The sequence below is a fragment of the Haematobia irritans genome, chromosome 4, assembly GCF_050003625.1.
Source record: "Haematobia irritans isolate KBUSLIRL chromosome 4, ASM5000362v1, whole genome shotgun sequence".
In the NCBI taxonomy this organism is placed as follows: domain Eukaryota; kingdom Metazoa; phylum Arthropoda; class Insecta; order Diptera; family Muscidae; genus Haematobia; species Haematobia irritans.
Window position 1 is genome coordinate 187,235,095 of NC_134400.1, and position 27,025 is coordinate 187,262,119.

Below are 27,025 nucleotides of genomic sequence, written 5' to 3' on the forward strand. Positions count from 1 at the left end.
TGATATCTACTCAAATAATATAAACTTTTTTTAAATTTAATTTAAGTGTACTTTAAGTCTTCATGTATGTATGTAAATTAAAAAAAAATATTTTAAGAGAACAAAAAACTATATTTACCAAATACTACAGAAAAAAATGAAAATCATAAAATTTTAAAATTGATGTTGCAATTTTATTCAAACTAAATAAAAAAAACCAAAAAAAAAAACACTAATGTAATTAAATGGTCAACTAAAAGCTAGTCAATATAGAAGCCAAATGGCTGATTTTCATTAGAATTCTCTTTTCACATCCGAATTGAACTAGAAGAAGAGAATTTTGTCAATATTTTATTTCAATGGAAAATTTTGTCAACATTTTTTCTCTAAAGAAAATTTCAACAACATTTTATTTCTATAGAAAATTTTGGCAAAATTTAGTTCTTTAGAAAATTTTGTCAAAATTTTATTTCCTTAAAAAAATTTTGTGAAAACTTCATTTTCATAGAAAATGTTAAAATTTTATTTATAAAGAAAATTTTGCCAACATTTTATTTCTATAGAAAATTTTGTCAACATTTTATTTCTATAAAAAATTTTGTCAAAATTTTATTTCTATAAAAAATTTTGTCAACATTTTATTTCTATAGAATATTTTGTGAAAATTGTATTTCTATAGAAAATTTTGTTAAAATTTTATTTCTATAGAATATTTTGTCAAAATTTTATTTCTATAAAAAATTTTGTCAACATTTTATTTCTATAGAATATTTTGTGAAAATTTTATGTCTATAGAAAATTTTGTCAAAATTTTATTTCTTTAAAAAATATTGTCAAAATTTTATATTTAAGGAAAATTTCAACAAAATTTTTTTCCATAGAAAATTTTGTCAAAATTTTTTTCCATAGAAAATGTTGTCAACATTTTATTTCTATAGAAAATTTTGTCAAAACTTTATTTCTACAGAAAGTTTTGTCAAAATTTTATTTCTATAAAAATTATTGTCAAAATTTTATATCTAAAGAAAATTTCAACAAAATTTTTTACCTACAGAAAAATTTCTCAAAATTTTATTTCTATAGAAAATTTTCTTCAAATTTTATTTTTATAAAAAATTCAGTCAAAATTTTATTTCTATAGAAAATTTTGTCAAAATTTGTATTTCTATAGAAAATTTTGTCAAAATTTTATTTCTATAGAAAATTTTGTCAAAATTTTATTTCTACGGAAAATATTGTCAAAATGTTATTTCTATAAAAAATATTGTCAAAATTTTAGTTCTATAGAAAATTTTGCTAAAATTTTATTTTTATGGAAAATTTTATGTCTATAGAAAATTTTTTCAAAATTTTACTTTTATAGAAAATGTTGTCAAAATTTTATTTCTATAGAAAATTTTGTCAAAATTTTATTTCTATAGAAAATTTTGTCAAAACTTTATTTCTATAGAAAATTTTATCAAAATTTTAATTCTATAGAAAATTTTGTCAAAATTTTATTTCTACGGAAAATTTTGTCAAAATTTAATTTCTATACAAAATATTGTCAAAATTTTATTTCTATGGAAAATTTTGTCAAAATTTTATATCTAAAGAAGATTTCAACAATATTTTATAAATATAGAAAATTTTGTCAAAATTTTATTTCTATAGAAAATTTTATCAAAATTTTATTTCTATTGAAAATTTTGTCAAAATTTTATTTTTATGGAAAATTTTGTCAAAATTTTATGTCTATTGAAAGTTTTGTCAAAATTTTATTTCTATAGAAAATTTTCTCACAATTTTATTTCTATGGAAAATTTTGTCAAAATTTTATATCTAACGAAAATTAAAAAAAAATATTTCTATAGAAAATTTTCTTCATATTTTATTTCTATAGAAAATTTTGTCAAAATTTTATTTCTATAGAAAATTTTGTCAAAATTTTTTATACCCACCACCATAGAATGGTGACGGGGGTATAATAAGTTTGTCATTTCGTTTGTAGCACATCGAAATATCGATTTCCGACTATATAAAGTATATATAGTGTTGATCAGGGAGAAATTCTAAGACGATATAACGATGTCCGTCTGTCCGGCTGTCTGGCTGTTGTAATCACGCTACAGTCTTCAATAATGAAGCAATCGTGCTGAAATTTTGCACAAACTCGTCTTTTGCCTGCAGGCAGGGTCCAGGGTTTGATATAGTCCCCATATAAACCGACCTCCCGATTTGGGGTCTTGGGCTTATAGAAATCGTAGTTTTTATCCAATTTGCCTGAAATTTGAAATCTAGAGGTATTTTATGACCATAAAGAGGTGTGCCAAAAATGGTGAGTATCGGTCCATGTTTTGGTATAGCCCCCATATAGACCGATCACCCGATTTTACCTCTTGGGCGTATAGAAACCGCAGTTTTTATCCAATTTACCTGAAATTGGAAATATAGAGGTATTTTAGGACCATAAAGAGGTGTGCCCAAAATGGTGAGTATCGGTCCATGTTTTGGTATAGCCCCCATATAGACCGATCTCCCGATTTTACATCTTAGGCTTCTAGAATCCGAAGTTTTTATCCTATTTGCCTGAAATTGAAAATCTAGAGGTATTTTGGGATCATAATGAGGTGTGCCGAAAACGGTGAGTATCGGTCCATATTTTAGTATAGCCCCCATAAGAACGATCTTCCGATGTAACTCCTGGGGTTTCTGGAAACCGTAGTTTTTATCCGATTTGCCTGAAATTTTAAATATTCTGGTATTTTAGGCTCACAAAAACGTATATCGGATTAAGTTTTTATCGGTCCATTTGGTAATGCCTCCATATAGACCGACTTCACTTCTTGAGGGTATAGAAGGCGCACTGATCATGAAAATTGCTTGAAACTCAATGTAAAATTTCCAGATTTTACTTCTACAGATTTAAGATTTCAAATCAAGACGTTATTTTATAATTTTCTTGCACACTTACAAGATTTAAGTTAATGATTCCTTTAAAACTCGAACAAAAATGGTTCTTATATATCCAGAATCTGATATAGTCCTCATAAGAGAAATCTTTATTTATCTTCGAGAAGTGTCCTCAAGTCCTCAAGCCCTCCTGAAATTTCAAAGGAAACCCTAATATTTGGTTCATGGTGGTGGGTATTTAAGATTCGGCCCGGCCGAACTTACTGCTGTATATACTTGTTTCTATAGAAAATTTTGCCAACATTTTATTTCTATAGAAAATTTTGTCAAAATTTTATTTCTATAGAAAATTTTGTCAAAATTTTATTTCCATAGAAAATTTTGTCGAAATTTTATTGCTAAAAAATTTTTATTTATATAGAAAATGTTGTCAAAATTTTATTTCTATAGAAAATTTTGTCAAAATTTCATTTCTATAGACAATTTTGTCAAAATTTTATGTCTATAGAAAGTTTTGTCAAAATTTTATTTCTATAGAAAATTTTGTCAAAATTTTATTTCTATAAAAAATATTGTCAAAATTTTATATCTAAAGAAAATTTCAACAATATTTTATAGGAAATTTTGTCAAAATTTTATTTCTATAGAAAATTTTGTCAAAATTTTATTTCTATAGGAAATTTTGTCAAAATTTTATTTCTACAGAAAATTTGTCAAAATTTTATTTCTATAGAAAATTTTGTCAAAATTTTATTTCTATAGAAAATTTTGCCAAAATTTTATATTTATAGAAAATTGTGTCAAAATTTTATTTCTATAGAAAATTTTGCCAAAATTTTATATTTATAGAAAATTTTTTAAAAATTTTATTTCTATAGAAAATTTTGTCAAAATTTGATTTCTATAGAAAATTTTGTCAAAATTGGGATAAAATTTGCTAATCTCGAAGGCAGCGCCATCTATCAGCTCGTTTAAAATAAGTACCATAAGGTAGGGATACGTGCTAAGTCCATCTCATGGACTTTGCATAAAAAACCACCAATGGTTTATGACTGTGCTAACGGAGAGACTAAAGCTTAAAGCTGTGAACAAACACACACACATGCAAACAAATCATGTTTGTTGCCATCAAGGTATGAGAGACAACGGTAGGTAATCGACCAAACAGTTTCTATTCACAATTCAACGACATAGCACGAACGGAACGGTTGCGATCGGCATTACGGTTGGTTCATTTCGCTGTACTCCACAGGCAATGGAGAGGAAAAAAGAAAACATATCATCAGATCATTAAGTAAAAATATCTAAATTTAAACAAAAAAAACAAAATAATAATTGAAACAACCACCAGACATAGTCTAAACGCAAATGAGTGGTCAGTGTTAGGAACTCGCATTGCAAAAACCAAAAAACAAAAAATAAGCGATAAATCAAAACCGTCATTTAGTGCAAAAACAAACAAACATATACAGAGAAAGAAGAAAACCATCTTCATAAAAATAATGAAAATCTACATCATCAGATTTATTATAGAGTGAAGTGAAATTATATTAACCAGAATATTAGTAAAAGAAATCATTTAAACATTCATAAATCCCCACAGAGAAATGGTCAAGATCCACGTTCTGGTGGTGTTATAACAACACCAACAACGACAACAACGGTAAAATAGTATTCGTTTTGTTTATTTCGTTTATTTTTTTTATCAAAATTGAGTGTGAAAATTTTGTTAAAGTGAAAGCAACAACAAAGTTGCTGTGAACCGCCGGCCATAAACAATTCCAAAACAAAATTTTGATTGATAGACGAGGCTGCCTTAGGCTAAGCAAGGTAAGATATCTTGAGGTAGTTTAATCATTCTGATGGACATACATACGCACACACGCATCCATGAGATCACACTTTCTCCTTCACTCTCTCTCTCCCACACACACTATGCAGTAAATGCTCTCAATTATCTGCATTGCATACTCAGTCTCATATCATCTAGGGTGACCAGATTGAATTCTAATTGGATTCTGTACAAAGTTCATCCACAATCGAATTATTATAAGTTGGAGTAGTCTAGCGATATTTCTGGAAAATCGAGGGAAATATATATTTAAAAGTTTATCTAACTCTGAACCGATTTGAATGATACTTAACAACATTAACAAAATTTTCTATAGAAAAAAAAAATTAACGAAATTTTCTATAGAAATAAAATGTTGACATTTTTATACCCTCTACCATAGGATGGGGGTATATTAACTTTGTCATTCCATTTGTAACACATCGAAATATTGCTCTAAGACCCCATAAAGTATATATATTCTGGGTCGTGGTGAAATTCAGAGTCGATCTGAGCATGTCCGTCCGTCCGTCCGTCCGTCTGTTGAAATCACGCTATCTTCCGAACGAAACAAGCTATCGACTTGAAACTTGGCACAAGTAGTTGTTATTGATGTAGGTCGGATGGTATTGCAAATGGGCCATATCGGTCCACTTTTACGTATAGCCCCCATATAAACGGACCCCAAAATTTGGCTTGCGATTGCTCTAAGAGAAGCAAATTTTATTCGATGCGGCTGAAATTTGGTACATGGTGTTAGTATATGGTTTTTAACAACCATGCAAAAATTCGTCCATATCGGTCCACTTTTACGTATAGCCCCCATATAAAAGGACCCCAAATTTGGCTTGCGATTGCTCTAAGAGAAGCTAATTTCCTCAGATCCGGCTGAAATTTGGTACATGGTGTTAATATATGGTCTCTAACAACCATGCGAAAATTGGTCTATATCGGTCCACTTTTAAGTATAGCCCCCATATAAACGGACCCCCAAATTCGGCTTGCGATTGCTCTAAGAGAAGCAGATTTCATCCGATCCGGCTGAAATTTGGTACATGGTGTTAATATATGGTCTCTAACAACCATGCGAAAATTGGTCTATATCGGTTCAATTTTACGTATAGCCCCCATATAAACGGAGCCCCAAATTTGGCTTACAATTGCTCTAAGAGAAGCAAATTTCATCCAATCCGGCTGAAATTTGGTACATGGTGTTAGTATATTGTCTCTAACAACCATGCCAAAATTAGTCCACATTGGTCCATAATTACATATAGCCCCCATATAAACCGATCCCCAGATTTGGCTTGCGGAGCCTCAAAGAGAAGCAAATTTCATCCGATACGGCTAAAATTTGGTACATGGTATTAGTATATGGTCTCTAAGAACCATTCAAAAATTGGTCCATATCGGTCCATAATTATATATAGCCCCCATATAAACCGATCCCCAGATTTGAACTCCGGAGCCTCTTAGAGGAGCAAAATTCATCCGATCCGGTTGAAATTTGGTACGTGGTGTTAGTATATGGTCTCTAACAACTATGCAAAAATTGGTCCATATCGGTCTATAGTTATATATAGCCGATCCCCAATCACACAAAAATAGGTCCATATCGGTTCATAATTATGCTTGCCACTCGAGCAAAAATAATCTAGCAAAATATTATTTCTATAGACAATTTTGTTAAAATTTTATTTCTATAGAAAATTTTGTCGAAATTTTATTCCTATAGAAAATTTTTTCAAATTTTATTTCTATAGAAAATGTTGTCAAAATCTTAATTCTATAGAGAATGTTGTCAAAATTTTAAATCTCTTGAAAATTTTGTAAAAATGTTAGTTCTATAGAAAATTTTGTTAAAATCGTATTTCTATAGAAAATTTTGTTCAAATTGTACTTCTATAGAAAATGTTGTCAAAATTTTATTTTGCCAAAATTTTATTTCTATAGAAAATTTTGTCAAACTTAGTTATATACGTATTTAATCGGCCATTTTAAGTTTAATATATACCACGTATGGACTACGTGGTATATATTACGGTATTAGGATGTTTTAAGATACCTTGTCATCGGCAAAAGTTTCCGCAACCCAAGTAATTCGATTGTGGATGACAGTCTTCAGTAGAAGTTTCTACACAATCCATGGTGGAGGGTACATAAGCTTCGGCCTGGCCGAATTTACGGCCGTATATACTTGTTTTCTATAGAAATAAAATTTAAAAAAATCTATAGAAATAAAATTTTAACAAAATTTTATAAAGAAATACAATTTTGACAAAACGGTCCTCTGGTACGAATTTTGGTCTAATTTTTGAAAAATGTTGGGCCAAAATAAAAGTTAATTGTGGCAGCACTGTTGCATACTCAGTTCTATATTATCTAGGGTAACCAGATTGAAATATAATTGGGCAATAAGAACCCTATTGTACATAGGAACGAAATTTAAGACTTTGGATGCTAATCAATTTTCTTTAAAAACAAACCACAATCGTGGCAACTCTTTTAAAAAATGCCGGTTTATTTGCTCCTAAAGAAAATATATTATTTTATTTTTTTTTTTAATAACAAATACTATATTACTTTAACAAAGGCAAATTTCGTTTGTCTATGATTTCGTATTTTTTCGTTGGATGTATGGATTGATCAAACAAACGCAACTTTATACGGCCTAAAATAGTAGTAAAACAAGTAAGGAAAGTCTAAAGTCGGGCGGGGCCGACTATATTATACCCTGCACCACTTTGTAGATCTAAATTTTCGATACCATACCACATCCGTCAAATGTGTGGGGGGGCTATATAAAGGTTTGTCCCAAATACATACATTTAAATATCACTCGATCTGGACAGAATTTGATAGACTTCTACAAAATCTATAGTTTCAAAATATAATTCGGCTAATGCACTAGGATGGAACACAATGTTAGTAAAAAATATGGGAAACATTTAAATCTGAAGCAATTTTAAGGAAACTTCGCAAAAGTTTATTTATGATTTATCGCTCGATAAATATGTATTAGAAGTTTAAGGAAAATTAGAGTGATTTTTATAACTTTTCGACTAAGCAGTGGCGATTTTACAAGGAAAATGTTGGTATTTTGACCATTTTTGTCGAAATCAGAAAAACATATATATGGGAGGTATTTCTAAACTGAACCGATTTCAACCAAATTTGGCACGCATAGCTACAATGCTAATTCTACTCCCAGTGCAAAATTTCACCTAAATCGGAGTTAAAAATTGACCTCTGTGGTAATATGAGTGTAAATCGGGCGAAAGCTATATATGGGAGCTATATCTAAATGTGAACCGATTTCAACCAAATTTGGCACACTTGACTATACTGCTAATTGTACTCCTAGTGCATAATTTCAACCAAATTGGGACAAAACTCTGGCTTTTAGGACCATATTAGTCCATATCGGGCGAAAGATATATATGGGAGCTATCTCTAAATCTGAACCGATTTCAATCAAATTTGGCACACATGACTATACTACTAATTGTACTCCTTGTGCAAAATTTCAAGCTAATCGGGATAAAACTCTGGCTTCTGGGTCCAAATAAGTCCATATCGGGCGAAATATATATATGGGAGCTATATCTAAATCTGAACCGATTTCTTCCAAAATCAATAGGGTTCTATTCTGACCCAAAAAAGGAACACGTGCCAAATTTGATGGCGATTGGACTTATATTGCGACCTAGACTTTGATCACAAAAATGTGTTCACAGACAGACGGACGGACGGACAGACGGACATGGTTATATCGACTCAGGGAACCACCCTGAGCATTATTGCCAAAGACATCATATGTCTTTCTTATTATTATTTCTATAGAAATTTCTATTATTATTTCTATATTATTTCTATAGAAATAATATTTTGACAAATTTTCTATAGAAATAAAATTTTGACAAAATTTTCTATAGAAATAAAATTTTACAATAATTTTCTATAGAAATAAAAATTTTGACAAAATTTTGTATAGAAATAAAATTTGACAAAATTTTCTATAGAAATAAAAATATTGACAAAATTTTCTATAAAAATAAAATTTTGACAAGATTTTCTATAGAAATAAAAATTTGGAAAAATGATCTATAGAAATAATATATTGCAAAAATTTTCTATAACATAGAAATAAAATTTGCAAAATTTGTCTATAGAAAGAAAATTTTGCAACCATTTTCTATAGAAATAAAATTTTGAAAAAAAAAAAATTATACAGAAATAAAAGTTTGTAAACAGTTTCAATAGAAATAAAATTTTCTATAGAAATAAAATTTTGGCAAAATTTTCTATAGAAATATAATTTAATGTTTGAAGATACAAATGTCGACCACCAAATGGTCCATCCGCACTACCGCCGGTGTCTAACCAATAAATTCTTCAATTTTATCTTCCAATGTATTAATAGAAGCTGGTGTGATTGTATAGGCATGAGCTTTAGCATAGCCCCACAACAAAAATAATCTCACGGTAGCCTTCGCCATAGTTTCGGTACGATTCGCATTACCTTTGAAGAAGTTTCGTCCAATAATAATGCCATCAGCCCATAAACCTCACCAAATTTTCTTTCCTCACGATTTTTTCTGCATTGGTTGCTGATCTTCACTCCTAAATCGATAATTCCGATTGTTAAGATTCCCATTGAGCCAAAAATGAGTTTCGTTGATAAAATTCAATTATTGATAATAAAATTCAATTATTTGCAAGCGTTGTGCATTTATAACCAAACCGAAGATATTTAATAGTGATACAAACCACAAAACGAGCTTTTACTATTGTTGCCAAAAAGATAATTGCTAAAAAAATCACCCTTTGTATACAATATAAGCTATACAGACGTTACATGTCAAAATCAAACCAAATCGGATGAAAACTGTGGCCTCAGGAGGCTCCAGAGGTCAAATGTGGGATTCAGAGAATGAAGCCGCCGAGTCGCGCCGCTGATTTTAGCCGCCGCCGACCATTTTTTGCCAGTCGACGACTCCGCCGAATATGTCGACTCATCTCGCCAATTAATCAAAAATATTGATTTAAATCGGGAAAATTTATTAATAACTGTTGTATTTTTGGCTAAAATTCCACCACCCACAATCAATCAGTATCGTGGTGCTATAATAATTTTGCAAAAATTTAGTACAGAAAAGTTTAATGAAATGTATAGTTGATTTAAAGATAGGTTGTACAACTAATCTGATTGCCATTCGGGTAAATTGATTTTATAATGGATAATTGCCCGCCTCCGAATAGACTGATTAATATAGGCTTAGCCATCAAGCCTACACCGACGGAGTCAAAAATTTAGTGCTGGCCGCCGCCAACAAAAATAGGTCGTCTTCATTCTCTGGAGGAAGTCGACACTTTTTCAAACAATTTTTTTATGAAAATATTTTATAACTTAAAACAAAATTTTTTCTCAAATATTTCTGAGATTTTTGCTCCTCTAAAATTTTTGTAATATTATGGAAAATATTTGATATCTGGTAACCCTAAAATCTCTGTCCACCCAAATGAGCATTTTGGAAAACAAGTTTTGTGTTCATCTCTGCTTTAACATTATTTTTGTTTTGTTTTTTTTTTTCTCTCTCTCTCTTTCTGTTTAACCATATAAAGAGAACTATGCAAATCCACCAGCACTCTCACTCACCAACACAACGACACCTTCGTCATCATCATCACCAGCGTATGCGCGGTAAATGTTTGTTGTCATTCTCCCCCATTGTTTTGTTTACATTACTCCTCCATACAACCTGCGCCAAAGAATTTCCTTGCCCCTACTCACAGACCGTTAATATAACCGATGGTCAACGTTTGAAAGATGGATCGTATTCTTTTGAAGGTCTTGTTATACCGGCAAATCTTACAGCAGAATATAAAATTAAGGTGATCGATGGCATTGAATATTCGGCGCCCAAACATTGGAGGGGATGCGCCTGCCTACTCAAACCTTGTGTAACATTTTGTTGTCCCCAGAAGATGCATTTCGATGAGAAACATGGAAATTGTTCAACAAATTTGAATGAGGCTCATTCACAACATACCCACATCGAGGTCACCTACCCCAATGGCAGTGTCAATGCGGTTAGCATTAAGGAGAAGTTCATTGTCCGCTATGAGTTTGGTTGCAAGCATAAGATTGTCGAACGAACTAAGGCCAACTTTTGGAAATGGGATTTATTCGAGGTAAGTTTTGGAAGTTTGTATATTTTGAGGAGTCCAAGTAACTGAGTGAGGACCTAAACAGAAAATGGGATACCTCAACTTTTGATATCAAAATAGGGATGGGATCCTCTCCTAATGCTTAGTACTAAGTTCGTTTATGCGAAACACGAATATCTTCATATATCTCCGTAAATAGGGTCTCAAAACCAGATATTTTAACTTATTTATGCGAAATAATATACCTGGCTATTTTTTCGTGCGAAAAATCCAGGGTTGTATAAATATGTTCTTTAAAATGATCAAAACAATGATTTCGCATTTATTCCGTGCTAACTTTTTTTATATGACAACGTGATCTTAGTACTAGGCTTAAGATCACGATTTTGCACGAAAAACTGTTATACTCTATGTAACTGTTATACACAAGGAATCATTCCGAAATCTTTGTTTTGAGTCTTTTCAGAAACCAATTTACTTGAAATGATTCGGGGATATGGAGGAAAAATCTGAAATAAAAATCGGGTACATAAAATTTGGATCGGGATTATGTAAGTTAGGTTAGGTGGGTGCCCGATGTATCAGGCTTACTTAGACTATTTAGTCCATTGTGATACCACAGTGGTGAACTTCTCTCTTATCACTGAGTGCTGCCCTATTCCATGTTAAGCTCAATCACAAAGGACCTCCTTTTTATAGCCGAGTCCGAACGGCATTTCACATTGCAATGGAACCACTTAGAGAAACTTTGAAACACTCAGAAATGTCACCAGCATTACTGGGGTGGGATAATCAACCGCTGAAAAACTTTTTGGTGTTCGGTCGAAGCAGGAATCGCAGCCACAACCTTGTGTATGAAAGACGGGCGTGCTAACCATTGAACCACGATGGCTGTGGTGGGATAATCCACCGCTGAAAAACTTTTTGGTGTTCGGTCGTAGCAGGAATCTAACCCACGACCTTGTCTATGCAAGACGGACATGCTAAACATTGCACCATGGTGGCTCCCATCGGTGGCATCCCATGGTGGCATCCACCGCTGAAAAACTTTTTGGTGTTCGATCGAAGCAGGAATCTAACCCACGACCTTGTGTATGCAAGACGGACATGCTAACCACTGCACCATGGTGGCTCCCATCGGGATTATGGATGCTAACCACTGCACCATGGTGGCTCCCATCGGTGGCATCCCATGGTGGCATCCACCGCTGAAAAACTTTATGGTGTTCGATCGAAGCAGGAATCTAACCCACGACCTTGTGTATGCAAGACGGACATGCTAACCACTGCACCAAGGTGGCTCCCATCGTTGGCATCCACCGCTGAAAAACTTTATGGTGTTCGATCGAAGCAGGAATCTAACCCACGACCTTGTGTATGCAAGACGGACATGCTAACCACTGCACCATGGTGGCTCCCATCGGGCTCCCATCGGGATTATGGATGCTAACCACTGCACCATGGTGGCTCCCATCGGTGGCATCCCATGGTGGCATCCACCGCTGAAAAACTTTTTGGTGTTTGATCGAAGCAGGAATCTAACCCACGACCTTGTGTATGCAAGACGGACATGCTAACCACTGCACCATGGTGGCTCCCATCGTTGGCATCCACCGCTGAAAGACTTTTTGGTGTTCGATCGAAGCAGGAATCTAACCCACGACCTTGTGTATGCAAGACGGACATGCTAACCACTGCACCATGGTGGCTCCCATCGGTGGCATCCCATGGTGGCATCCACCGCTGAAAAACTTTTTGGTGTTCGATCGAAGCAGGAATCTAACCCACGACCTTGTGTATGCAAGACGGACATGCTAACCACTGCACCATGGTGGCTCCCATCGGGATTATGTAACCCTTAACCCTTAGCTCAAGCTCAGTTATAGTAGCCATGTAGACGTTAAAAAGGAGGGGGACAGATTTACTGATAGGTGCTTGCCTTGTTTGCCCTCCTATGTTGTCTTTCAGAATTTTTTCCAGCATTTTCATAAAAGAAGAAAAAAGTAAACCCCTGTACGAACCCCTCAAGAGTTTCGGTTTTTCAGTTTTCAATACAGGGACAACCTTGAAAGATGAAACAGGGATCTTGCATTGTTTCCAATTGGCTTCAACATTTCCGTAAATAGCCCATTTGGACAAAATTCTATGGAGCTCTTTAGGAATCTTGCGATTCGAGGAACCTTCTCCGGTGGCGTTCTACTATCTGAAGAAAGAGAAGATCCAATTGACATTTTGGCTACCCCAAAAAGTCTGAATTGTTCAAAACCCGAATCGTGTATCACAGGATTTTAGTGCATAGATCAAACCTTACCAGATTCTTACACCAGTTGTCTCGTTTAGGTGTGGTAAGAAACCATTAGATCTCTTTTGAAAGACTTGGGATCGTGGACTCTCATTCACGTAGAGCAACGTTGGTGCTACAGCTCAAGCAAACATCGTTTTGGGTTCCAGTCCAACGCTAGGATTTATGAGATATTTGCCAATTTTTCCAGAATTTTCGTAGGTGTAGGAAAAAAGTAATCACCCCATAGGAGCCTCTTAAATTTCCCGTGTTATCCAGTCCGAAGAAAGGCCATTCTGAGATCGGATTTTTCCAAAGTCTTACACAATTTGTCTCGTTTGGGAGTTGTAACAGCCATTGGTGCTACAATGCGAATAAAATCCATTTCGAGTTTCCATCCAATGGGATGTGGCATTTAAATTTGTTCAAGAGTTTTTGTAACAGAAGAAAACAATGTGATCATCCTGATCACGAATCGCACTCTCTCGGTTTCTCAGTTTTTAATATCGAGACACTATTCCCTTCTTTCCATATGGCAAACATTATAGATAAAGGGTGATACGGTCAAAATTTGGTCAAGGGAAAACGCGTGTAAATCGGTGAAATCGTTTATTTAAAAAATCAAATTAAATTTCTTTTTCAAGTTCAATTAGTATAAAATTCAGGAAAAATATTCAGTTAGGCTTTCGCTTTTCCAAATCCGAATTGCCGGGCCTCACGCTTGACACCTGCCATCAGATTTTGTACAGCCACCTTGTCCACCTTCTTCGCCGCAGAAAGCCAGTTTGCCTTGAACTGCTGCTCGTCCTTAGCAGTTTTTTTGGTCTTCTTAAGGTTCCGCTTGACAATAGCCCAGTATTTCTCAATTGGGCGGAGCTCTGGCGTGTTGGGAGGGTTCTTATCCTTGGGAACCACCTGCACGTTGTTGGCGGCGTACCACTCCATGGCCTTTTTACCGTAATGACAAGATGCCAAATCCGGCCAAAACAGTACGGAACAACCGTGTTTCTTCAGGAAAGGCAGCAGACGTTTATTGAAACACTCTTTCACGTAAATTTCTTGGTTGACAGTCCCGGAAGCTATGAAAATGCTGCTTTTCAAGTCACAGGTACATATGGCTTGCCAAACCAGATATTTCTTTGCGAACATTGACAGTTTTATGTGCTTGAAAATATCTGCTACCTTTCCCCTTCCTTTTGCCGTATAAAACTCCTGTCGCGGAAGCTGCTTGTAGTCGGCTTTGACGTAGGTTTCGTCGTCCATTACCACGCAGTCAAACTTCGTCAGCATCGTCGTGTACAGCCTCCGGGATCGCGCTTTGGCCGTCGTATTTTGTTTATCATCGCGATTTGGAGTCACTACCTTCTTGTAAGTCGATAGTCCGGCTCGTTTTTTGGCTCGATGCACGGTTGTAGACGATACACCCAGCTTATTTGCGGCATCTCGGAGATAGAGGTTAGGGTTTCGCTTGAAACTACCGGCAACTCTCTTTGTCGTCTCAGCGGCTACCGGTTTTCGATTTCCCCCCGATCCAGACTTCCTGGCTGTCGACAAACGTTCCCCAAACACTGTAATTACATTTGTAACGGTTGATTTTAGCGATTTTGCCAATATTTAGCGATTTTGCCAGCTTTGCGTGCGAGTAGCTCGGATTTTCGCGATGCGCGAGCAAAATTTTGATACGCTACTCTTCTTGCTTGGACGGCATTTCGACAACTGAAGAGTGAATTCCAAAATCAAAGTAGGAGCAACATTCTACACACACACACCTTCAAAATAAGGGGTGTTCAGGTTTTTAAATGCAAAATTGAAAGAAATACGTCAAGTTTATATTGACCAAATTTTGACCGTATCACCCTTTATGAGCCGGTATCTCCAATTCCATTTAGCTCTTTAGAGGTCTTATCGTTTTGAATCGAGTTTGGAGAAAGGGAAGTTCATCTTGCCATTCTGTGGTCACAATTCAAAGTCTGGTGTCAGCTTGATGGTAGCCCTTCCTTGCTTTTTCTCAACATGCAATTGAGGCATGTGTTCAAGGATCCAAATTTTTGAATTTTTGCTTAAATCTGTACCACTAGTTTATTGCGAATTTTTCTCACTTACAGAATGGAACGTTGAAACGCGATAACATTTACTTCTCCAACGATCAATATTGCTTCACCCCTTTGGAAAACAAAAAGACCTGGAGTCTTACGCCATTGACATGTGAAAGATATGTAAGAGGTTTTCGAGTATGGATATATGCCATATGTAAGTATTTCGTTATTATTGCAATTTTAAGAGGTTTTAACGCATCTGATTTTAGGTACCAGTTTGGCAATATTGATAAATATTGGCATCATTATCATGTATGTGGCTATAAAAGATGTCCGTAATAGCATCTATGGTGAAGGTCTTATATTTCATCTCTTCTCATTGACTATTGGCTTATGTTTCTTGGTGTATTTACATTTGAAAAATCCTTTGAATTTAACGCATACCGCATGCAGAAATATAGGTAGGAATTTTTGTGATTGGTACAACAAAAACAATACTAATCTTGTAAATTCTTATTTTATTTTGCAGGATTCTTGGCATATTTCTTCATAATAGTATCGTTTCTGATATTGAATATAATCAGTGGTAGTTTTTGGGCCACCTTTGCTTTGAAACCATTCAGGAAATGGTATCTCAAAGTTTTCTATGGCCTTGCCTTTGTTTTGGGCTTAGCAATGAAATATGTGGTGAAAGCAGTACAAGATTCAAATGTGGGACGTCATTTGAAATCGGGAATTGGTGAAGATGTTTGTTGGTTTGATAGTAAGTTTGCAAAAAATTCTATATCATAAGACATGTATTCGTGGGGAGTTAGCTATCGGCTAGATGAATTCGACCTTGTGACCATATTTATTTTGAAGAAAACCTGTATGTTTCCTAATATTTTAAAGGGTTGTGACGACCCACCCTACATGGTCCTATATCCGGAGGCATTGGCTACCTTCTTGTACCAGCCGTGCTCAGCTGGATAATAGTTTTCGGCCCCACGTTGGGCGCCAACCCTACAATGTGGAAGAAGGATCTAGGATTATTAAGAAACCAGTTTACTTGTTGCATTGCGAGTTTCCAGATCAAAACGCCCTCCGTTTTTCTTTTGTATATGAGAACCCGTTCTTCCTCAAATATAGTGCTAAACTTTATCTGACCTGTTACAGTCTCTCGGCACAGTGCTGTATAATTTCCGAGCGTTGAAATAGTTAAAGAGTGATACGGTCAAAATTTGGTCAATATAAACTTGACGTATTTCTTTCAATTTTGCATTTAAAAAACCTGAACATCCCTCATTTTGAAGGTGTGTGTGTGTAAAATGTTGCTCCTATTTTGATTTTGGAATTAACTCTTCAGTTGTCAAAATGCCGTCCAAGCAAGAAGAGCAGCGTATCAAAATTTTGCTCGCGCATCGCGAAAATCCGAGCTACTCGCACGCAAAGCTGGCAGAATCGCTAAAAGTTGCCAAATCAACCGTTACAAATGTAATTAAAGTGTTTGGGGAACGTTTGTCGACAGCCAGGAAGTCTGGATCGAGGGGAAATCGAAAACCGGAAGCCGCTGAGACGACAAAGAGAGTTGCCGGTAGTTTCAAGCGAAACCCTAACCTCTCTCTCCGAGATGCCGCAACTAAGCTGGGTGTATCGTCTACAACCGTGCATCGAGCCAAAAAACGAGGCGGACTATCGACTTACAGGAAGGTAGTGACTCCAAATCGCGATGATAAACAAAATACGACGGCCAAAGCGCAAGAGAAATATCTGGTTTGGCAAGCCATCTGTACCTGTGGCTTGAAAAGCAGCATTTTCATAGCTTCCGGGACTGTCAACCAAGAAATGAAATGAATGAAAGAGTGTTTGAATAAACGTCTGCTGCCTTTCCTGAAGAAACACGGTTGTTCCGTAATGTTTTGGCCAGATTTGGCATCTTGCCATTACGGTAAAAAGGCCATGGAGTGGTACGCCGCCAACAACGTGCATGTGGTTCCCAAGGACAAGAACCCTCCCAACACGCCAGAGCTCCGCCCAATTGAGAAATACTGGGCTATTGTCAAGCGGAACCTAAAGAAGACCAAAAAAACTGCTGAGGACGAGCAGCAGTTCAAGGCCAACTGGCTTTCTGCGGCGAAGAAGATGGACAAGGTGGCTGTACAAAATCTGATGGCAGGTGTCAAGCGTGAGGCCCGGCAATTCGGATTTGGAAAAGCGAAAGCCTAACTGAATATTTTTCCTGAATTTTATACTAATTGAACTTGAAAAAGAAATTTAATTTGATTTTTTAAATAAACGATTTCACCGATTTACACGCGTTTTCCCTTGACCAAATTTTGACCGTGTCACCCTTTACCAGCCGTGCTCAGCCTTGGGGGGTTGTTTTTCTTGGATAAAAGTATTCGGCCCCACGTTGGGCGCCATTTAATTATTTGACGACCAACCCTACAATGTGGAAGAAGGATCTAGGATTATTAAGAAACCAGTTTACTTGTTACATTGGGAGTTTCCAGATCGAAACGCGCACCGTTTTTCTTTTGAATATGAGAACCCGTTCTTCCTCAAATATAGTGCTCAACTTTATCTTACCTGTTACAGTCTCTCGGCACAGTGCTGTATAATTTCCGAGCGTTGAAATAGTTAGATTTTTCAACTGCTTCTTGGATCCATGTTTCGTTGACATGATTGCTCTGGAGCAGTTTAAAATTCTGCTCTGAAAAAAATTTCAGTTTCCCTAGTTTTACGTAGCAAACAATCGCAGCATCGGTTGGGGAGCATATTTTTGGCCAATAAAACATTCGAACTCGGTAATAGTTGGGGACCGGTTTACAAGGATTACAAACTATGGTTAGCATGACCACCATGTATCATGAATTCAATCCCAGTTTAGAACAATCACCACAAATAGCTTTTTATCGGTCCATAACGGTGATGTAATTTCCAAGTTTCTGTCAAAGGTGGTTCGGCCTCCGCTATAAAGGACGTCCTCTTTCAGTTAAACACAGATCCGGACAGCAGAGAGAAACTCGGCATCTGTGGTACCACAATAGCTTTTTATCGGTCCATAACGGTGATGTAATTTCCAAGTTTCTGTCAAAGATGGTTCGGCCTCCGCAATAAAGGACGTCCTCTTTCAGTTAAACATAGATCCAGACAGCAGAGAGAAACTCGGCATCTGTGGTACCACAATGGACAAAATTAGTCTATTACTTTTACATTAGAGGTGTGCGCCCGACTGAAATTTCTCTCACACTCACGCACATTCACGAAGCAAAATATTTATTCACGCACGCTCATATACGATACGTGTGGTAGCCAATCCCACTCACGCACATTCACGAAATGAAACTCAGTACTCACGCACAAACTACTTTTAAAGACTCACGTTCGCACACAATTCACGTGATTCACGACAAATTCAGGAGACTCACGATATTTTCCAAACGGATATCAGCAAAGGTGAATATAGAATACAATTCGAGAGCTAAATTTCAGTTAACATACAAGTGTGAATTAAACCTTAATTATTTTCGTGAGCGTGATTTTGCAGAAATTTTATTCACGCACATTCACGAACCGATTTTAGTTCTCACGCACGCTAACGCACGACATATTTGTTTTAGTCCCATTCACGCACATTCACGAGAGTTTCTTTAGATTTTGTTCACGACTCACGCGTTTCACGAGAATTTCGTGTCACGCGCACACCTATACTACTCATGCATACTACTTTTCTAGTTATTCAACTCTAAACCTGAACCAAATCTGCTATTTGATGGGACTGAAGATCGGAAGAACTCAATGCTGGAAACGTAGATCTGATGAACTCAACGGGGAGACTGTAGTTCAGAAAATCTCAGTAGTAGAACTGTAGATCTTAAAGATAGAACTTCCAATTCTATAAACTTGATGGAGCAATTGAAGATCTTAAGATCTCAATAGTGGAAATGAAGATTCCAAAAGGGAGGCACCGTGGTGCAATAGTTAGCAATCCCACCTTGCATACACAAGGTTGTGGCTGCGATTCCTGCTTCGACCGAATACCAAAAAGTTTTTCAGCTGTGGATTATCCCACCTCAGTAATGCTGGTGACATTTCTGAGGGTTTCAAAGCTTCTCTAAGTGGTTTCACTGCTATGTGGAACGTCCTTCGGACTTGTCTATAAAAAGGAGGTCCCTTGTTATCGAGCTTAACATGGAATCGGGCAGCACTCAATGATAAGAGAGAAGTTCACCAATGTGGTATCGCAATGGACTGAATTGTCTAAGGGAGCTTGATACATCGGGCTGCCACCTAACATAAGATTCTAAAACCCCAATGGTGGAATAGTAGATCCGAAGAAATTAGAGTTTAATCTGCAGATCCGAAAAACTCAGTTGTAATCCGAAGAAGTCAGTGATCGAACTCTAGATCCAAAGAACTCGTTGGAGAAGCTTTAGATCCCACAGGACTTAGTTGTGAAATGGTGCATCCCAAAAACTCAGTGGTGAAACTGTAGGTCCAAGGAACTCAGTTTTGGAATTACAAATCAGAAGACCTCGATGAGGAAACTGTCGACCTAAAATCCAAAGTGATGGAGCTATAGGATCGAATAGTACGATGGGGAATGCCAAGACTTCTATGTGTGTGGAACTTTAGGTCTTATAAAATCAGTGGTGGAATTGCAGATCTCAAGAACTCGGAGGAGGAACTGTAGATCCCAAGAATAAGTGGTAGAAATGCAGATGTCAAGAATTCAAGGGAGTAACTGTAGAACGGAAGAACACGGTGGGAAACTGTAGATCCGAGGAATTCAGTGCTAGATCAGAAGAAGAAATTGGTGGAACCGTGTTGCCAAAAACTTCAGAGGTGAAACCAAAGATCCGTGGTGCATAGGGAGCCACATTGGGGCAATGGTTCGCGTGCCTGCCTTGCATCCAGATGCAAGAACTCGACGGAGAAGCTTTAAATCCCTAGAAGTCAGTCCGAAAAACTCAGGAGTAAAAAAGCTGTAGATCCGAGGAACTCAGTTTTGGTACTACCAGAAGAACTGAAGAAATTGACGATAAAAACACCACAGTGATGAAAGTGTAGGTCCGAAGAACTCTAAGGGGAATCTGTAGCTGCCAAGACTTCAATGGTGGAACTCTAGAGCTGATAAAATCAGTGGTGGAATTGCAGATCCCAAGACCTCAGTGATGGAACTGTAGATCGGAAGAACACAATGGGAAACTGTAGATCAGATGAACAAATTGCTGAAACTGTGCATCCGAAAACATCAGAGAGGAACCTATAGATCCATGGAACTATAGATATGAAAACATTAATCGTGGAATTGCAGATCCCAAGCACTTAGTGGTGGAAGAACTCGATGGAAAACTGTAGATCAGTAGAACAAATGGATGGAACCTTGTTTCCGAAAACACCAGATGGGATACCATGGTGGATTTGCAGATCCCAAGAATCAATGGTGGAATTGCAGGTCCCAAGAACTCGGTGGTGGAATTGTATAACCGAAGACCTCGATGGGAAACTGCAGATCCCAAGACTGTAGTGTTACAACTATAGATCCTAACAAATCAGTTGTGCATCTTTAGATTTAGATGGGGAAACTGTAAAAAATACAAAAATTATTTTATAACAATACATGCCAATTATTTCATACAACTTATTAATATTTCTTTCTACATTTCAGCTCGCCTATGGGGTATATTATTGTACTTTTACATACCCTTATTAGTATCACTGGGTGTAAGCATCTTTTGTGCCGCACGAGCTTATTTCTGCATTTTTGATTTACCCAGTGATACACAGACAGTGGCTGGCAAGGATTTTGTTATCACCAGAAAGCAGTAATTTTTTTACTAATTGTACAGAGTTCTGCCATTTGATTAAATTTGAACAATTTCTTTCAGTTTCAATTCGTACTGCATTTATATGTTGGTTCTTTTCTCCATATGGATGCGTGAAATCATTGTCTACATAACCGCCCGTATAAGAGAACATTTCTTTATCATTGACTATTGGAGTGGTATATGCGTTTTAAGTTTGGCTATTGTGGGTTTCGTTTATTTGCTGTATCGAAATAAATTCGTACAATTATGGTGGGATGAAAATGTGTAAGTAGAGATTTTGGTATGTTCATTTGGAATTTGATTTGAAATTTTCATGGGTATGTATTTTTCAGATCTGGTAATACCAAGGCTACACAATATGATGCTACTCCGGATTATTCATTTCTACGTGTACAAAATGTTAAAAAATCAGGTATTTTCTTATTTTTCTATTATTCATAACTCTATGGAAAATTCGAAGAAACGATCTTTTTCTCGTGCTCTTAATACGAAATGATATTTTTACTTTTACAACCTGCATGTGGGAGTTAGCTTGGATCACCGCAGACCCTCGTTGTTTACATAGGGGAATAGCATATCTTAAGGACATAAGTCCTGCCATCCCATCTGCGGGTATTTGGGAGTTCTACAATTTACCTAAACCTTTTTCATAAAATCTGGAATTTATCCATCTTCCCACGAAGAGCATTCAATGAAAGGCGAATAGGAATACCATAGCTTTAAGACCAATGTCATATTGTTCCCGCTGATAAAAGCTGGAATTGTCCCAATCTCCCTTGAATATGTTGCAATAAAAGACGTAGAGGATTGGTGAAACTCGAGGTCTGAAGGTCAGTCACTTTTGCAAGGTTGTTGGAGGTATTTTACAGTGCTTAACAATTTACCCATAGCTGTTCATAGAATATGCAATTTTCCTCACATTCCTGCGAAGTCCATTGCAAGTCCAGGACTGCTGCCATCTATTTTGTCAGGTTTTGGGAAGATCTTTCGTTTCCTTTAGGCATTCATTAAATCAGCAATTGTCATCATCTTCCCTTGACGCCCGTTGCAATAAATGACTTAGAGAAATTGCATAGCAATTTCATAGTACTCCACAATTTCCTTATAACTGTTTATAAACTCTGCAATAGACGTAGAAGATTAGCATGATATGCGGAGCACTGAAGTACTGTAATCCCTTCTGCAGGGATTTGGAAGGGCCTTTACAGTGCTCCACAATTTACCTAGAGGTGTTCATAAAATCTGCAATGTCGCTTATCTTCCGTCGAAGTCCGTTGTCTAGCTTGAGGACCATCTTTCCTCGAAGTCATTTGGGAGGAAAGACTTAGAGAAATAGGACCAATGTCCTGTCACGCCTTCTGCCGGTTTTTCGGCAGGTCCTTCAACAATTTACCTGTTGCTGTTCATAACATCTGCAATTCTCCTCATTGCCTCGAAGCCCCATGTCGAAGAAAAATATTATAGCCTGAGCACGGAATCTTTGGGGTTTGAGTCCTTCGCATTGCTTCACAAGTTACCTATAGCTGTTCATAAAATCTGCAATTTGGCTTATCTTCTCTCGAAGTCTGTTGCCATGCTAGCGGTAGAGGAAGAGCATACACACAAAAAAAAAATTTCTGGTTCAATCACGAAATTAATTGATCCAATTAATTTTTTAATTGAAATGTCTTCAATCACAGAAATGATAGTATCAATTAAAAAATTAATTGAAGGTCAATTAAAAAATTAATTGATCCAATTAAAAAATTAATTGACACTATTAATTTTTGTGATTGATTTTTGTTTCAATTAAAAAATTTGTTGAATCAATTAAATTTTTAATTGAATATTTTGTAAAACTCAATTAAAATTTTAATTGGAAAAATTTCCGCGAAATTTTTTTCTGTGTAGCGAGAGAATTGAAGTTCTACCTCCATCTCTCCTACAGGGATTTACAGAACTCCACAATTTACCTATAGCAGTTCATACTCTCCAATTTTCATCATCTTTCCTCAAAGTTATTTGGGACGAATGGTATAGCTTTTACTAAAGTACTGTCATGTCTTCTGGCGCTGTTTTGGGAGACCCCTTAGAGTGCTCGACATTTTATCTATAGCTGTTTAATAGTTCTGCCATTTTCCTCGTCTTTCCTCGGAGTCCATTGTAATGAAAGGCATAGAAGAATATCATAGCTAGAGGACTGGTGTTTTGTCTATTCTGCTGGGTTTGAGAGGTCCTTAAAACTGCTCCAAACTTTACCTGTAGCTATTCATAAAGTTTGCAATTCTCTTCATATTCCCTCGAAGTCCTGTGCAATGAAAGGCGTAGAAAAATATCGTAGCAGGAGGGCTGAATCTCTGGGATTTGGTAGGTCCATTACAGTGATCCACCATTTACCAATAGCTGCAATTGTTCTCATCTTTCCTCGAAGTTCGTTGCCATGATGGCCGTAGTGAAATAGCGTAGTTTGAGGACCAAAGTCCATCATGCCTTCCACTGGTTGCTCCAAAATTCATAACATAAAATCTGTATTTTTCCTCATCTTTCCTTGAAGTCATTTGGAATGAAAAATGTGGAGAAAAAGCATAGCTTTTGGCAAAGTCGTGTCACGCCTTCTGCAGCCGTTTGGGAGGTCCTACAGAGTGCTCCACAATTTACGTGTAGCTGTTCATAAAATCTGCAATTCTCCTCACAGTTCCTCGAAGACCGATGCAATAAAAGTCGTAGAAGAACATCGTAAGTGGATGACTGGATCTTCGTTGGTTTGGGAGGGCCTATACAGTGCTCCACAATTCACCTATAGCTGTTCATAAAATAGGCAATTTCGCTTATCTTCACTTGAAGTCCGTTGCAATGATTGCCGTAGAGGAATAACATAGCTTAGGGCAAAATTCCGTCACGCATTCTGCCGGCGTTTGGGAGGTCCTGCAGAGTGGTCCACAACTTACCAGTACCTGTTCATAAAATCTGCAATTCTCCTCATGTTCTCTCGAAGTCCGGTGCAATAAAAGTGGTAGAAGAATATCATAACTGGATGACTTAATCTATGAGGTTTGTGAGGTCCTTAACATTGCTCCACAATTTACCTATATCTGTTCGAAAATCTGCAATTTTGCTTACGCTTCCTCGAAGTCCCTTGCGATTCTAGCCGTAGAGAAATAGCATCGCTTTAGGACCTAAGTCGTGATGCATTCCGCTGGTATTTTAGAAGGTTCTTTAGGATGCTCCACATTCTATCTATAGGTATTCATACACTCTGCAACTTTCCTCGAAGTTATTTGGGATGAAATACGAGGAGGAATAGCATAGCTTGGACCAATGTAGTGTCACGCCATCTGCTGGTGTTCGGGGAGATCCTGTAGAGTTCTCTACAATTTATCTATAGATGTTCATGAAACCTGAAATTTTCCTCAAATTCCCTCAAAGACCGGTGCAATGAAAGTCGTAGAAGAATATCGTAAGTGGATGACTGGATCTTCGTTGGTTTGGGAGGGCCTTTACAGTGCTCCACAATCTACCTATAGCTGTTCATAAAATAGGCAATTTCGCCTATCTTCCCTTGAAGTCTGTTGCCATGATTGCCGTAGAGGAATAACATAGCTTAGGGTAAAATTCCGTCACGCATTCTGCCGGCGTTTGGGAGGTCCTGCAGAGTGGTCCACAACTTACCAGTACCTGTTCATAAAATCTGCAATTCTCCTCATGTTCTCTCGAAGTCCGTTGCATTAAAAGTGGTAGAAGAATATCATAACTGGATGATTTAATCTATGAGGTTTGTGAGGTCCTTAACATTGCGCCACAATTTATCTATATCTGTTCGAAAATCTGCAATTTTGCTTAAGCTTCCTCGAAGTCCGTTGCGATGCTAGCCGTAGAGAAATAGCATCGATTTAGGACCTAAGTCGTGATCCTCTTCGTATTTCATCCCAAATGACTTCGAGGAAAGATGAGGGAAGTTGCAGAGTGTATGAACACCTATAAATAGAATGTGGAGCACCCTAAAGAACCTTCTAGAATACCAGCGGAATGCATCACGACTTAGGTCCATAGCTTGGACCAAAGTACTGTCACGCCTTCTGCTGGTGTTCGGGGAGGTCCTTTAGAGTTTTCCACAATTTACCTATAGCTGTTCATAAAACCTGCAATTTTCCTCAAATTCCTTCAAAGACCGGTGCAATGAAAGTCGTAGAAGAATATCATAGCAAGAGGACTGGATCTCTGGGGTTTGTGAGGTCTTTTACAATCATAAAATCATTTATTCTGCTTATCTTTCTCCTTCGTTGCCATGATAAACGTAGAGGTATGCATAGCTTGAGGACAGAAGTCCTGCCAGGCCGGTGTTTCGGGTGCTCCTTTCGAGTGCTGTACAATTTACCTATAGCTGTTCACAAAATCACCAATTTTGGTAATCTTCGATCGACGTCCATTGCGATGAAAGTAAAGAAGAGCATAGCTTGAGGTTTGAAGTCTTGTCGACCCTTCTGCAAGAGTTTAGGAGGTTCTTTACAGGAGGTCCTTAACATTGATCCACAATTTACCTATATCTGTTCGAAAATCTGCAATATTGCTTAAGCTTCCTCGAAGTCCGTTGCGATACTAGCCGTAGAGAAATAGCATCGCTTTAGGACCTAAGTCGTGATGCATTCCGCTGGTATTTTAGAAGGTTCTTTAGGGTGCTCCACATTCTATCTATAGGTATTCATACACTCTGCAACTTTCCTCATCTTTCCTCGAAGTTATTTGGGATGAAATACGAATAAAACCTAAAATTTTCCTCAAATTCCCTCAAATACCGGTGCAATGAAAGTCGTAGAAGAATATCATAGCTGGAGGACTGGATCTCTGGGGTTTGGGAGGTCTTTTACAATGCTACACAATTTACATAAAATCATTCATTTCGCTTATCTTTCGTCGAAGTCCGTTGCCATGATAAACGTAGAGGTATGCATAGCTTGAGGACAGAAGTCCTGCCAGGCCGGTGTTTCGGGTGCTCCTTTCGAGTGCTGTACAATTTACCTATAGCTGCTCACAAAATCAGCAATTTTGGTAATCTTCGATCGACGTCCGTTGCGATGAAAGTAAAGAAGAGCATAGCTTGAGGTTTGAAGTCTTGTCGACCCTTCTGCAAGAGTTTAGGAGGTTCTTAACAGACACCAACCTATGGAAGTCATATAGAGTGTTCCACAATTTCGCTTATCTTTTCTCGAAGTCTGCGGCAATGATGGACGTAGAAGAATAGCATAGCTTGGTGATTGAAGTCCTGTCTCCTTATGAGAGGTCCTTTAGAGTGCACCACAATCTTCTTATCTTCGATCGAAGTCTATTGCAATGAAGGAATAGAGGAATAGTTTGAGTATTAGAGTCTTGTTGACTCTACGACAAGGGTTTAGGAGGATCTTTACAGATCCCAAACTTTGCGTTCTTAATTTTTCTTTTTTAAGACAAACATTACTTTGAATGGCTCAGTGAGCCTGCAATTTGTAGTTTCTCCTTTTGGCTTATATAAAAACGAGATAAGTTCAATTGATTTTTCCATAGCAAATTTCCTAAAATAATAAACTAATCAACTTCGTTTTTCCATTCTCTTCTTTACAGAAACAGATGAAGCCTCCGAAAATATCCCAAAATAGAGCTTGTCATCGAAGTGGTATAGTGACCATAGAACATAAAACAATCAAAAAGAACTGAAATAAAATAGTGTTCCATCTTAATGCTGCACCTTTGAGCTTCCACCTTGTCAATACATCGCCTTAAGGCGCTATAAAAAGAAACAATGTTATCCCTTTTCACATTTATGTGTTATGAAACAATGTACTTATGTTAATTGAAATTCATGAACAAAAATAAAATTAAGTGTATAGCTGATTGAGACCTAGTCATTGCCATATCTACACACAAAAAATTATCACCAAAATTTTTTCAATTAAACACTTAATTGAATTTGGAAACGGATTCAATTAATATGTTAATTGATTCAATTAATTATTTAATCAAATCCGAATAAAATCCAATTAAAAAAATGATTGATATTTGTTACGTTTCC

General features: G+C 36.6%; 1 protein-coding gene across 2 annotated transcripts; it reads left to right on the forward strand.

The window, feature by feature from the left end:
* Window positions 1-4,060: 4,060 nt before the first annotated feature.
* mthl9 (methuselah-like 9) lies at window positions 4,061-26,847 on the forward strand. 2 transcript variants are annotated; one of them, XM_075305586.1, is made up of 10 exons: window positions 4,061-4,534; window positions 4,607-4,701; window positions 10,328-10,897; window positions 15,260-15,404; window positions 15,460-15,651; window positions 15,720-15,953; window positions 20,844-21,000; window positions 21,064-21,267; window positions 21,336-21,415; window positions 26,578-26,847. In XM_075305586.1, the coding sequence occupies exons 3-10, from the start codon at window positions 10,334-10,336 to the stop codon at window positions 26,610-26,612; spliced, it is 1,611 nt and encodes a 536-aa protein (XP_075161701.1). In that variant the 5' UTR covers window positions 4,061-4,534; window positions 4,607-4,701; window positions 10,328-10,333; the 3' UTR covers window positions 26,613-26,847. The 2 variants fall into 2 exon arrangements, with proteins under 2 accessions (XP_075161701.1, XP_075161702.1); XM_075305587.1 differs by having other exon boundaries at window positions 4,061-4,701; window positions 10,554-10,897.
* The last annotated feature ends 178 nt before the right edge of the window (window positions 26,848-27,025 follow it).